This window comes from Saccostrea cucullata, unplaced genomic scaffold (assembly GCF_032062105.1).
Source record: "Saccostrea cucullata isolate Sc308-1 unplaced genomic scaffold, CSIRO_AGI_Scuc_v1 ctg2232, whole genome shotgun sequence".
NCBI classification, from domain to species: Eukaryota; Metazoa; Mollusca; class Bivalvia; order Ostreida; family Ostreidae; genus Saccostrea; species Saccostrea cuccullata.
The window spans coordinates 54,977-70,979 of NW_026926569.1; the positions used below are offsets into that span (position 1 = coordinate 54,977).

At 32.6% G+C, this 16,003-nt stretch overlaps 1 protein-coding gene across 1 annotated transcript; it reads left to right on the forward strand.

The window, feature by feature from the left end:
- Positions 1-6,399: 6,399 nt before the first annotated feature.
- Positions 6,400-14,945, forward strand: LOC134272074 (uncharacterized). The gene is made up of 6 exons (XM_062754309.1): positions 6,400-6,470; positions 10,027-10,065; positions 11,149-11,718; positions 11,932-12,331; positions 13,213-13,242; positions 14,903-14,945. The coding sequence occupies exons 1-6, from the start codon at positions 6,431-6,433 to the stop codon at positions 14,943-14,945; spliced, it is 1,122 nt and encodes a 373-aa protein (XP_062610293.1). The 5' UTR covers positions 6,400-6,430.
- Positions 14,946-16,003: the final 1,058 nt, after the last annotated feature.

Below are 16,003 nucleotides of genomic sequence, written 5' to 3' on the forward strand. Positions count from 1 at the left end.
TGTAATAAAATACCTTTTTTGACATTGGTCCTTTAGAAAACACTAGAATTTTTGTCTTACTAACATTAACATTGAGTTTCCATTGTGAACAATACAAATAAAAATCATCTAGAGCCTTTTGCAAATCTACATCTGTTTCAGCCATGATAACAGTATCGTCTCATCTCACGAAGGTCCGTCTGAGAAAGTATACATGAATTGGTCGGAAAGCAAAAAGTAAATAACAATACCTGAACAAGACTCTCCAAAACGTTTTATATATTGTTCTAATATAGAAAATTTTTCTTTAAAAGTAATATCAGCAGTCTAAGGGGAAACACAATATCGTGGTTAAACCTCAAATTTCTTTTTTTTTTAATCATTTTTAATTTGTGAAATTGGGAATTCAACAAAAGTACAAACAATCCTTGATTTAAAACTTTTTTCCAGTAAAAATTTGGTTGAACACAATTTTTTTGAGTTATTCTTCCTTGTTAAGTCAAAATCAACTTGTTTATTTCTAGATTAGTGTCATGTAAATTTTGAATTTACCGGGTATCTTGTAATTACAATAAAAAAGTCTTGGTGAGCTTGATATGTACAAGATATATTACATATAAATCATACCATGCTGTAGGAGACAAGTATTCTAGTATCACAGATTCTTTACCGACGCAAGGCTTTCTGCTCCTCTGATCAATGGAACTAAACATAGAAATATTTGTGGTGAAGAACTAGAAAGAAAACGGCAGTTTTTCCATTAAAAGCTGACCACAAAGCTTTTCAATCCTCCCAAAATGATCTTTAAATCCTTTTGAATATGTTAATATTATCAATACTTTTTTTCCACTTTCTCATATTATAATACTTATTTCCACTTTCTCAAGAATATGTTGCCTTTCGGACGTTTTCTGCATAGAAGTTATGTATCGTTTTATGTCAGCATTCAGTGGGCACCTGACAGTTACTACATTGTATCTTGGATTCCAGAGGGTTCATACATGATTTTAAAAGTCACAATATCTACATTATTTCTGCCGATGTGGGGTGAGATGTAGCTTGCTGCTTTCTCTTTCCCACACTCACACTTCTCTCCCCACACTTACACTCACTCTCCCCTCTCTCTTTTATCACTTCCCCACACTCACTCACTTCTCTCTCTCCCCCACACTCTCACTCCCTCTCTCTCTCTCCCCAATCTCACTCCTCTCTCTCTTCCCACTCTCATTCCTCTCTCTCCACTCTCTCTCTCCCCTCATTCTCCCACCTCTCTCTCCTCCACTCTCATTCCTCTCTCTCTCTCCCTTCTCTCTCCCTTCTCTCTCTCCCCACTCTCCCCATCTCTCATTCCTTTCTTTCCCTCTCTTTCTTTTTTTTTGGGGGGGGGGAGGGGGTGTTTGGATAAGTATAAATTGTTTCAACGTTCCCCTAAAGAAATAATATATCTAAAAAGAATTAAAAGGTTGTAGTGTTTTAAATCTTTAATGGCTGAAATAAATAATCGTCAAATCCACACTTGTGAATTTTATCCTTGTTTTGAATATTCTTGAATAATTGATTTGCCAGAGAAGTATATCTTTGCCTTTATTTACGATAAAATCTTACATGCTTATGCATCGTACGCCGGCCAAGAACCACCGACATTTCTTTCCATTGGAACGTTTACTTGGATATTTATGTTCCCTACATATTATAAATTTAAAAATATATATATATCAATAAAAATGTGTTTTAGAAAATTTATTGTTTTCAATTATAGATACATGTATTAAGACTTTGAATTTGTGTGTGTGTGTGTGTGTGTGTGTTTGTAATGTTTTTACTGCATGTAATCTATACTTTAGTTTAACAAAATTAAAAAAAAAATACTTCATGAAACATTCTGGATGTTATTTTTAGGAATAATATTATGAATATATATTACATTGACCTATAAGTATGATACTTTTATCTTCTTTAGTTTAGTTTGATTTATTTTTTCTAGTATCTTATTTTATTTTTGTGCTCAAGCGAGATGTGATAGCTGAACTGTACTGACCATGAATCGCAACTCAACAATTACCCGGAGTCTAACACAGATGCCTTAACGACGTTCAATCCTGATATCTAAAGTCTTAAACTTTTTTTGCCAACTATATTTTGAGTTTCTACATACATAGCTTAATTAAAATTCAAATCAAAAAATGGGGGTCAATGTGCTTCTTTTGGCGCTACAGTACATTTGATATGACCTTTTTGCACTGAAATTTGTGTCTTAAGGTCAAGATCTAGTAAATAACTTTAGACTAATTTTTTGGTGCTAGATCCATTATGACGTCATAATCAATTTCAACTTTCTTTTTCCCGTACTTTACGGCTTTAGTAGAATTATGTAGAAAAAATGGTATTTTCATGACATTTAATTTGAAATCATATGAAAAGTAAACCGGATACCTATATTAAATTTGATATTGATTTAAAGAAGAGGCCACGAACATACTAATTAGCGTTTTCTGAGAGACTGTAGGCAATCTGGATACATTTCCTCTGTCGAATATGAAAAAAACTCCCATATTCATGACTGGTTTTCTTAATTTTTCATTGAAAATGACAGTTTAAAATACAGTTTTTAATCTTGTATACCTACAAATTATTCCCCGAAACACCTTATTTGACCAAGCTAAAGTTGTAAAGCATCAATAAAAGAATTTATTTCTCAAATTTGATAAACCTGTAGGCACCTTTCATTTACTAGATCTTGACCTTAATTAAAAATTACATCTTCAACGTTTCCCTCAAATATTTTTATCCAATTAAAGCTTGAAACAAAATGAACTGTAAGTCTGTTTAAAAGAAGACACTTTAAAATTGTGACTAAGAAAAGGTTTCAAATTTCTTCGCATAATCAATTATTTGACCTTTCTGCACTAATAAAATGTGATTTTTCAAGAATTGCAAATTTAATAAGCAAGCAAATTATTTTAAAGTCTTAAACTTTTTTTAAATTTAAGCAGATAGGTCAAAGTTATCTTGAATATTTAGAAAAGAACATCAAAAGTGGGGGTATATGATGTAAATTTTCAGATATTACTTAAAAAGTGTCAATTTTACGTTAAAATTGGCTCAATTTTTCCCCGGATTTTCAGAATATGTTTGCTATATTTGTCACACTTTTTTGATGGAATTCATAAGAAATAATTTAATAGATATTTCAGAACCAGCATAACACATTTCACTGCAAAAAACAGCTCTGTGTGCATCCAGCATTGAAAAATAGGAATACAAAATTAACAGTACTGTTATAGTTAAAAAGGGAAAAATTTAATCGCAGTTTTTTCATTGAATATAGATCAGTAGATGCATTGTATTATTCAGATTTAATGTTAGAACTTAAAAATGATTGCAGAATTTTATAAATAAACGACATGACCAAAATCCGCTCAAAATTTCAGGATCGAACGTCCTTAACGGGTCTTTTTGAATCAATTGAATGAGTGAATCAAGTAAGTTAATTAATCATTGGACCGTAAATCTTGTGCTTACCTCTTTTTTATAATTCATTGTTGTGTATAAAATAAAAGTATACTTAACATTAAATTTACAATAACTACTTTGCAAATTAACTTTTAATTGACAATTTTAGGTGTTATTGCTAAAAATCTTTAAAAACAATTTTTGAGTTGATATTTTCCGGTAAATATTCCTGCTACATGTATAAAGTTCAGGGTAAGAAATGTAAAATATTTTTCACTTAATTTATTTCATGTTTTAATGGAAATTAATTAATGAGATTTGTGTCGATGTCACGCGTCAGTGGATTCTTGTGTTAATTACGTTTCATTTGACATGACTTGTCTGATGTCACTAAGTAAATAAACGCAGACACCTACATTGTATGTGAAATATACATCGCGTAGAAGGAAGAGATTACCCTTAATATTTCAGCAAATGTGTCAAGTCGTCATCATTTTTCACTTTGACCACAGAAATGTTTGCAGAATTGCCCTGACATGGTTAAAAGTAAATGTCGTCTTGGCTACTGGTTCTCTAGTTGTGACCGTTACCACATCAGAGCTCGAGACAGAGGCTGAGACATTTTTCATAAAATACTCGACAAGATGTAAGCAAATGCACCGTCAAGCTTAACACTTATAATACTAGTATAAGGACCGCTTATTAACTGATTTTTTTTTTATGTGTGTGTTTTTACTGGGGATGGGGGTTGAAAATCTAATATTACATAGTTTATATAAAATACCTCCAGTCCAAAAAATCATTAAATCAAATGAAAGAAGCTAAACCTATTTATTGGTAGTAAGATTGCCCCCCTCCCCAATCCTAATAGAATTTTGTATTTTTGTAAATAAATATAGCTTTCAAATTTCAACGACGTACGTGAATGTTGTTATTTTTACACAATGGCTTGTTTTATTATTCAGGGATCCTTTTTACCTTTGAATGTGTGTGGTCATTTGACGATAAAATTCCGTTAAATATCTTAGAATATGTAGTAAGGACCATGTTAAAAACATTGTTTACAACGATGCACTACAGTAACTGTAGCTGCAAATGACCTTTGGGCAATAAAATAAGCGTATCCATTGACATTCCTAAAGCTCATTCAAGTAGTCTCGGTTATAAAAATATCAAACCGGTAGTAGTACTCTGGTTCATTAGGATAACTTATTAATTAATTGCAGCTGAATGACAGCACAGAATAGTCGTCTCCGGGTTAAGTAAGTTAGGAAATAAAAAGAGCGTTAAGCTTTCAGGAATTTATTTTCCCCGAATTGTGTCTCCCGGTATAACAGAGTATATAGCATTCCTACGTGGTTGTTCGAAAACAGAAAAATCGTTTTTCATGTACCTATGTATTAATTCAGACGTTTTAAGTTAAGGATAGAGTACGGGGAGGGTGGGGTGAGGGTGTATAAAGTTGTCTGTCGAATTTTTTGAATTTTTAAACAAAAGCTTTTGGGGCCTTTCTTTTGAAAATGATATAATTTTATAACATCTTTAGATGGGATTGAATATTATAGTATCTTTGAAAATGTATTGGGTTCATTTGTTTTACAAACAAGAAGGAAAAGAATCATTAATTTAGAATGTTAATCAACAGAGAGTGAGATAGTCTCCTGGATGCCAATTATGAAAGACCCTACGATCATTGGTTAATATATCTAAAAAATCATGATGGCGTTGTCATGATTGTATAAATAATACATGTGTAGGTGTGTAAACTATTTCTGAAGTAATAAAATAGATAATAATAGCTAATAATTTGACACTTGTTTATGACCCTATTCTGAACTTGCATATTCAGTACTTGTTATATGGTATCAATACAGCATATATTTAACAAATACACCATGTTAATTTGAACATATTTTATTGTTTAACATAAAAGGACCAGAAACTAGTTCTAACAACTTACACTGTACAAGCTCTTCTCCTGGAGTTAGTAAAATTGTGTCATTATAATAAAATAGTAAATAATTTTGGCAATTGATATGGGAAAAAATTGAAATGTTTATCAAATATTCCAAGTTATGATTGATTATATTTCATATATAGTAAATTTCAACTTTATCTACTGGTAGAAAATCAAAGTCTTCAACACAACGCGTAACTTGTTAATACAACTTCTTTTTTCAATTTACTTGGGGATGGGGTGTAAGCAAGGATGTCAGCTAAGCCCTCATTTTTTTTTGGATTTCCAAACTAAAGGCTTTGTATTTTTTTGAATTTTCTAAAATTCGTCAACGTCAAAGCATATATATTTAAATTCATGTGAAATAGAAAAAATACAATGACTTCATTATAATAAATAAATATTACTTGTAATGCATTAAATTGTTTACTCTCATCTTTATATTTGATCACATCAATTTCCAACTACTACATCAACTGATCTCATTGATTTTGAAAAAAAAAATTCTTTTCCCTATTCTATATACGAACATTTTTTTCCCCAATTTTCAAAAAAAAAAAGAAAAAAAAAAGAAAATAGAAAAAAAATTTAACGAAGAAAAAGAATGGAATGGCTAACATCTTAAACAGCGCACATCTCATTCTATGACTCATTAACACGTAGATTTGTTTAGAACAATAGACATTTTACGAAAAAATGTCCGTTTACAGAATTTTTCTTCGTCGAGAGTAAATGACCAAATAAGTTTTTTTATATAAGCCAATTGTGTATTCAGTAATAAACGGAAATCGTAGAGATCAACTGACAGTTATATTGGACGTTTATACACGGTTATTTTGATGGTGACATCTGACATGGGATCGTAGCACTGTCATTGCCACCGCGTGCGAATGGACGTGTAGTCGTTGCCAGCGAAAAAAAGTAAATCCAGCAGCGGTTGACAATCCGGAAATTTCAAAATTTCTGTTTTTGGTTTTTATTTTCGCCTTGAACACACTGCATGCTGGAACACTTAATTCATGAACGTATTTTTCAACAAAAATGAAGAATATCACGAAAGGACTTTTATTATTATTTTTTGGTAAGTTTTATTTATTTATTTATTTATGTTTAAGAATTTTATTCATTATCTTAATTTGATGAAATCGTGATTTTTGAAAAATTTAAAATAATAAAGTACATGTAATCAAAATCTTATTTTAGTTTTTTAATGTTCTTACATTAAAAAGGGTATGATAAGGAAATCTGAAACATTATTTTTGTATACATAAATAATGTCATTCTGTTTGTCAACAAACAAATTACTTAAAGTTTCTAAGATAGAAACAAGTTTAAAAATTAGAAAAAAAAAATAATGAAAATCTTATTCTTGAATAATTATCAAAAATAAACAATATAATAATAATAAATTTCAAAAAAAGGATAATGTGTTTTTACTCAGAAAAAGTATATCACATTTTTTTTTCAAACCGGATTAATTTTGACTTTATATCGTAATCATACAAATTTCATTATAAGGCAAATGAAAAAGTGTATATTTAAATAAAAAGGGGGGTTTGTTTCATTTTGACAAAACACAAAAATGACAAATATATATCCAGGAAATAAATTCCAAGAATACTAAAAAAGATGTAGTGCATGTTTTTCAAACTTTTCACTGTAAATGCGAGAGGAAAACTTTCATAATTGATTTTCAATTTTTAACACTGTATGCATCTTGGAAGAAAATCCGCAAGCTTATGGGCTTAGCTTACAAACTAATTAAGAAATGTTTATTGACTAATATTCTAGGTTTTAGGTAAAATGATAAAGTATATATAATGTAAAATATCAGTAAAAATTTAGATACATGTATTTATAATTCTATTTCCCTTTTTAAAAAAAGCAAGTTTGTGGCGCAAAGTTTGTTTCTCCAAGTTCTTTTTCCAACTTTTAATATAAACATTTGTTTTTTGCCGACAGTTATGTAACATCTTTTATCTTATGATGCCCATTAACACTAATTAATTATTCCTACAATGTATATTTTCTGCATTAGCTATTAATGGTGTGCAGAGCGGGCGGACATACCATTTTATTGCCTCTCATTTATGGGGTTTCGAACATAAAAGCAAGCTCTTTATTGTCAGAAAATGGTAAATAGATAAGTTAACGTGTCACAAAGTAATTTTCCATGGAAGGGAATTCGTTTTCAAACTGTTTACATTTTTTAAAACATTGTTTGTAAAACAGATATATGATATATCTTTGTAAATCAATTTTTTACATCCGTTGTCCGATTGTCAAAATGGGTTCTATTTTTAGACTCTGATTGATGGGGGCACTTGTCCAGGTAAAAATGTGAGTCGTTTATTAATTTTTAATCTGAGTTAAAGAGATTTACACGTTACAGGTCAATGAAAACAGTTTACTTCCGAATGAATATTAAATGATACAGATCTTTTTTATTTATTTCTGAATACAATTTAATGATATTGATGAAATTTGAAAAAAAAAAATTTTAACTTTTTGATTCACTTCACTTTTTTTTCTTTCAAAAAGGCTCAAAAGTTTAAAAAAGGTATGTTGCTTCTTTAAAGTAACCATACCAATTTTGAACGATCGAAATAAAAAAAAGTTAATAAAACTTTTTTTATTTAATGTAAGAATTTTCGGGAAAAAATATCCATTTATTATTTGAAAAATACACATATATCTTATTTATATACTTAACTAATCCATACATATCTGTTTCCTTACAAAACCCCTTAATTTGGGAAAATTGCTCGTTGTTTAGTTTCTTCTTTGACGTTTCCACGTCTGCTCCCCACCACTTGGTTTGATGACGTCACGTCGCCAAACGACTATTGTGTGACTAGCACGTAACAAGATAAGTCCAGAAAGGGAACCTTACTTGAACAAGTATTATTGAAGCTGTTAAAAAGATATTTTTTTGACAAATGGACTGTGTGACGAAGCTTCAGGTAAAAATGGATAAATGAGATTAATAAATAAACCTTATGCTTTTCAGCAAAGAATAAATCAAAAAAAATTTGTGACAAGGTCTAGACTAGAAATGGAGAATTCCATTAAAACTTATATGAGAAAACCGGTCATTGTATTATTTTCATTAACGAATGACACGAATTGCTGAATGAACAAGATACGAACACACAATTAGCAATTAAGCTCGAAGACAAGCCATGTCGGACATACATGTAGCATCACAGAGTCATAAGATGGCCGTCTGCCCCTACTTTACCTAAGCACTACATAATCATGGGAAAAGCAAGTGACCATTTTTTTTTTTACTTCTCTTTAGGATAATTAGACCTACTTATTTTTATACTTCTCCCAAGGTAAATTAGACTAGAAGTAACAACACAAACTGTGGAAATGGTAATCTTTACCCACGAATTTACATCTCCATGAAAATTTATATATTTGTAAGCAAATTGATTCATGAAATCAACCGTATAGACGAGTATTCCAAGAACCAGGTAATTTTTTCCTTGCCCACGAAGAATATCGACCTTCACGAAATAAAATGATTCCACAGTATTCAGCAAGCTTGACTACCGGTATTACATTTTTCCTCGAGATCAACGCAAAATGTCAGACCATTTATCCATATTTGTTCGCCTGTCCAAAAGTCATACTGTAAATCACTAGATTGATTTTGATAAAAAAGGAGAAATTGAGGAAACTAAGTTAAGAAAACTAACTGCAAGAACGAAAGGATGGAAAAAAGAACTACTTCAAAGATATCACTCTGGCATATTTGCCTTCTTAATGAAGATAGAGAAATGAATAGCTTATCAAAAAATGTGCCAAAACAAAAGAAAAACAGGATATTACTTTGAAAATGATTGTATACTTGTGATTCTTGCATATCATTTAAACAGATGATAAATGGGCAATGATCTTCAGGGCTTCTTACTGCTTCTCTTATAACCATCTAAATTGCCTTTTATCTTAGGCGGCATGGCACCCACAAATTCTTCTTGTCTCCCACATGAACATTTTAAGGGTATGGTATCATAAGTTTCTTAATGTTTTTCATTTGAACATCTACAGTGGATTGAAACCTTTAGTTTCTTTATGTTTTTCATATGAACATCTACAGTGGAATGGTATCTCCAGTTTCTTTATGTTTTTCATATGAACATCTACATTTGGTTGTTACCCCAATTTCTTAATGTTTTTCATATGAACATTTACAGCGGGGGGTTATACTCTAATTTGAAAATGTTTTTCATATGAACATCCACAGTGGGTTGGTACTCCCAGTTTCTTTATGTTTTTTATAACAGTGGGTTGCTACCCCAATTTCTTAAATGTTTTTCATATTAAGCATCTACAGTGGGTTAATTGGTACCTCCAATTGCTCATTATTTTTCATATGAACATTTACAGTGGGATGCAACTCCATTTTGATAATGTTCTTTATATGAACATCTGAAGTGGGATATACTCCCAGTTTCATAATGTTCCATGAACATCCACAGTGGGTTATTACCCAAGTTTCTTAATTTTTATTCCACATGAACATCTACCGTGGATTGGTACCCAGAATTTCTTAATGGTTCTCTTAATGAACATTTAAAGTGACAAATTACCAAGGTCTCTTATTGTTTTCCCTATGATTTTTTTTGCAGACGTCCTGTTTGTTGTTCTTGAGGCACAGACGGCTCACGGTAAGTCAAACATATCTTGGGAATCGGTTACAAAATTTATTTTTATGTTTTGTGTAGACGGCTTTTTAATACGTTCTCACACGAGTCTCATGTAGAGTATATATATATAGTAATATACTTGGATCCGATCCCATCGTATCTCAACACTCAGCGACAGATGACGTCATTTTAAAATTCTTCTAAAGACATAAATTATTCAATAATTCTTTTTATAAACTTATAATTATTTTCAATGTAGTTTTCGTGGACAAATCGTGTCGAATGTTTTTTTTTAAAAAGAATTAGTGTCAAATATAAATCCCTGTGGTGACTCATGACGTCAGAGAACGCTGAGATTTGAGCTATCATGTTTTTTAAAACTCTATATCTGCATTTCGGTGGAGGAAAAATAAACTCTATCATTCCAAACTATTGAGTTTTTATCCTCTCATTATCTATTTATTGAATGTAAATAATGCTCTTTGCTTATATTGAGGAATACGATTGCAGTTGGGCAGAACAATCTGACGTCACGTGATTTCATGCATGCACTAACATTCCCTAATTTTTAACGTAGAACGTAATATAATTGCATGTATCAGTAGTGTTACCCCCAACCTTTCGAAATTTTAAAGAAATGCAGGTATTAATAGGGTGACTCTGTGATTTTCTTGATTATTGAATGTCATAAAGAAAATATATATAGAATGAGCACCTTAAACGATTTCAATTTTCAGTCAAATATGGCATGATTTGAAGAGAGCAATTCTAAACTTAACTGTGATGCACAACTGAGTTGTAACGAGTTGTAAGACTATGTTGTAGGGTTTGATTCGATGATTTCCTCTTGCGATCGGACCAAGTATTTCTAACCAAAAACAAAGAAAATCTAACAAAGTAACCTACTAAAACGTTAACAAAACGCTGACCTGTAAAACAAGTAGATAATTACTCAAGGTTAAAATTAATGTAGCACGAGGTGTATCGACTTTTTTCTGCATTGAAAAATCACGTGACGTGTATCAGAACTCATCAGCCAATCATATCTGCCCTTCTGCAAACGTACCTCGACAGGAACTAAACTTTTACCATTGCGGTTCAAAGGTCCTTACATGGCGGCGCAATTTGGAGGAGGGTTCAACCAGCCTGTTTACAACCAACCATACAATCAAGGTTACAACCAACCATATAACCAACCATATAATCAACCATATAATCAGCCATATAATCAACCATATAACCAACCATACAACAACCCCGGGGGTTACAACGCACCGACAATACCACCTACAACCGTTGCTACAACTAGTACCACACCAGGTACGACGGTAGAAACGGAATTCGAAGCCGAGGAAACCACTATACCGGCAATCACAACCACCACAACTACGACAGCAAAACCAACACCAGCACCAAAACCACGAAACAAGAGACCGCCACAGAATCGAGGTCGGTTTTCACAGAGACAGGAGCATCAACCAGAGCCAAGGCGAAACAACTGGATGGGGCCACCAAGAGGATATCCGAATATGAGACCACCACCAGGGCGACCTAATCAGAATATGCGAAATCAGAAACAACAACCACCTAGGAATTACATTCCCCCTAGTTTTCAGAGACCGCTTAAAGGGCAACCGAATCTTTATAAAACCCCTTCAAATCAACCCAATAGAGGTCAGCTTAAAATTATAAAAGGGACTGAAAATAATGACACAACCATAGCATTAAAACATATAAACAGTACAGTGTACTGCTTTCAGATTCTTATATGAGGTTCAGATATTGTGATATACAAACTTATTCAGAACTTTAAGTTGATAATCAGGATTTTGCATAACCAAAAAACAAAACTGTAATTAAGCTTATCCAGTCTTTTTCATCCTACAGGTCAGCAGTTCAGGAACAATGCTCCGCCTATGAAAAACCAGCCTGTGTCCTTTAACCAGCCGCCATATGGTGGTCCAGCATACAACTTTCAACAGCAGACGAGAGTAAATACAAACCAGTATCCACCACCACAAGCCAGGCCGCCTATGCAGGTTCCCATGCAACAGCAACCAATCAGGCAGCCACAGGTGCCCGCAATGCAACAAAGACCACCATTTCAACAACAGCAACAGAGAATGACAAAACCATCAAGCATAAACCAGAAACCTCTTGTTTCACCCAACATACCACCAATAGGGACACCAGCACCCAAGACAGTGGGAGAAACGTGTCCCACATATCGCTACACCGTAGATAATAATTTCGTCGAGTTCCACACAATACCCGGTAGCTGTAAAATGTGAGTATATATTGGCACACGTCAAGTTACATTAAACTATCAATATTTGTAGTAGCCAGCGTGCCTCGGTAGTAGAGCGTCACGGAGTAAGGAGTTGATCCTAACGTCGCAGATTTCCATCCACTGTGGGACTTGAAGACCGGTCCTACGGATGAGACCGTATAAACCTAGGTTCTGTGTCGCAGTAAATGCTAGCACGAAAAAGTGCTCAATGGCTCTGATTGCCGAGTATAGGACAAAAGCTCTATGCAGCTCTAGACCGGCAAGAGGTTGCGTCTTCACATGAGTGAAAAGTTCTCGAGGGGGACGTTAAACAACAAAAAGTCATATAAAATCTTCTTTGAACACCATAGCCAGGTTCTTTTATATTGAATTTTAGGGTGTGGTTAAATGCAGTGTTATACTTTTGTTGAGGGCAACATGCTTTTTGTTGAACTCATGAACGAACATTTACCTGAGGTATTTATATAGGCAAAGATTTTGGTATGAGGGACACCAAAACGCATATAGGACTTATCCATAAATAGGGTTAATGAAAATGTTTTGTTTTATCTTTTAATTTTTATTATGACGTATCTTGCACAGTCTTCAATGGTGTAGATATTGTTTCCCACACTCGGAAATGTCATATTGGTCCAATATTTCACCAAGCGGTTCAACATCGATTTGGTATTGACCTCTCAATCAAACGTTGCGTTGAAATGCACAGGAACTATATTTTTAGGTCGAACAATTTGTTTTACTGATACTATAGGAATTAAATACTACATATAAAAGTGATGTACTACATTGTTAAGGGAGGGAGCAGCATATTTTGCATGTAATGCCTAACACAATCAATTTTTGTTCTTGTTGTTAACTCGTTTCTTCTTTTATTTCAGACAAGTGATGTATCCACCAGGTGGTAATGGGTAAGTATAAAATTCTTCCTAAATGCATTTAATATTACAGTGAAAGTGTCTAATCCAACATGCAGTGGGCGACAAAATATGTGTTGGAAAAGACAGGGTGCTGAATTGTACAATGACAGTTATGTAAAGAACAGAAGGGAATTTAAATAAAGGTCGGAAGTTCACAGGGAAGCAGATTGCACTGGTGTCGGACAAGACATTTTCACTGTATAAATACAAAAATAGAGGGGAAGGTTATAAGTTTATGTTGGGTAAAAACTAAGTAACTATGTAGACTCATATTTATTCATGATGTGTCAATTTCTCTGTTTTTCGTTAAAACGAGTGGAGGCTGTACAGTGTACTGTATATATTTTGATAATTAATATTTATCATTATTTCTTTTCGTATCTTAAAATATTTCGTCAATAAAAATAAAACATTTGAGAAATTGAATTTAACGGTTTAAAGATTTTGGGGGGAGTGATTCAAAATTGAATGAATTTCACATCATAAACGGCTTAGATTAAAGTTTACCTTTAAGATAAGTTCAGTTTTGTTTGCTTTAAAGTTAGATTTTTTGTCACTACAACCTTATTAAAAAAAAATCAAAATTGCCACCTTTTTGTCATATGAAGCTCCCATCAAAATCTTTCAAAGCATGCATCAGATCATGATCAAAATAAATCAAAGTACTAGAAATACTCTAAATGCCTTAAAGCTAGGTTTTGATTTAAGATCACATGATCAAAGATCACATGTGTGCAGATATCGTAGGTATGGATATGCACTGGTTAACAAAAATGTAAAAAAAAAATATACAAAAAGACAAAAAATTCCAATAATAAGATGACTAGAGCTCACGATCCTGTGTCCACGATTTGTCCAAAATAACTGTAGGAACATGATGAATCGCCGACATTTTTATGGGGTTGGTTACTTTCTGGCAGTAAATGAAACATACGCCGTCTCCATAAACGACGTTTGAACTATTGTGCAAAGAGTACATTTTCGGAGATAAAAAACACATATAAGATGGCACGACATTGGAGATTGTGAAGTGTTAAGGTGGAATATTTTCATTCCACCATAATCGTAGATCTTTTATCAAGGGTTAATAAATTAACCACACATCTAAAGAATTGTCTGTTTTGCTTATCTTGGTACACGTAGATCATGTATCAGGCAAATAAAATAAAAGTACATTTCCGGCATTTTTCTGATCTAATTTTAAGAAATCTAATTACGGAATTTTCATTGAAATAATTGGGTGAAATTGAAATAATCTCTTTTCAGAGAAATATTTAAAGTTTTTTTTCACTCTCTAGTTTTTATCCATTTAATTATTTTCCTAAAGGATGTTGTAGTGTCTGAAAACGATGAGAAAGAGAGGCTTAGTCTAATGGGGGAGGGGAGGGGTTGATTTCTCTCTCTCTTTTTTTCTATATCGTTGTTTTACATACAAAGAATTCAATAAGCATCTATTCCATTTTAAGCTGTAATCAGAAACTTAAACTTCTGTTCTTAAAATTCTCATACAGCAGATTTCAAAGATAAATCTTAATCAAAAAGAATTATTCCCTCACTCTAATTTCACATATAAAATCTGAAAATCGTTTTCTTTGAAAAAGAGGAAAAACAGCAATACTATAAAATGTGGTTATCTTATTTTGTTCTTCAGACCCCCAAAGGTACAGTTTCTTGCAAAAGTTCCACTGAAGTAAAAGAAGAAGGATGTGAAGAAAGAAAAAAAAACAAATGCCAGAGGCAAAGTCTTGAATGCATGGTCATAGGAATTCTCTTTCTTTATATATACAGGATTATATATATACATGTATACATTTTCAAGGAAACCTATTTCCGCTTCATGACAGTGGTAAATCTTCAATGAATATCAAAAAGCACAAACCTGACGGTCGGCATCCGAAAGAGACTTTTCATTCTGTATGTGCAAATGGCGTGAATGACATTGTGTGTCGTGAATGTAGGTCCCATCATTTTTCATTTTCACCCACTCCATGCTTATTTGGATTATATCCGGTTCCGGAGAGAATCTACTATTGAAGGCGTTTTTCTGAGAGTATGAATACTCCTAATGACTCCACTATTACATCACATTTTACATATTAATTCATCCCCCCCCCCCCCAAAAAAAATATATATCTGCTTAACCAGTTAAAAAGTGTTTAAAAACCAGATTTTTAATCCAACTTTTCACAAAGAATACGATTTTCTTCGCTCATGCGATCATATATTGCACACCGCCTTAATTCTGAGGCAACTTGGTATAATATGAAGTGTTCTGAATATTCATAGTGTCTTCTCTTTTACATGTTACGATACAATTTACAATGAAGTGCATTGAAGTGGTAAAATTTTCCGTTTGGACAAAACGTTCTGAGTCATGTTTTGAACGTCAATTACAATATAACGACACGCCTATATTTTTAGAAACGAGAAAGAAATCTTCGTCGTAATGTTTTAGGACACCCCAATCTTCGCGAAAAGCAATATGAGTTACACTGAAATGGAGCTTTAAAAAAAGTAGAAGAGAGAGTTAGAGACTCCCCGCTTCTGTAAAACACAAATTGCAACGAATATGTACATATTTTTGAACTTATCATGTCTATTGAAGTTACCACAACACATGTTTCGGTAGAACACGTGTTTACTCGGTGTTTATTTAGACCGTCAATTTCATTGGCTATTATGTTTATGGAAAACCTGTTCTACAGGTATTCGAACAAACAAATTGACCGTTTTATCCATTTCTAAAGAAATG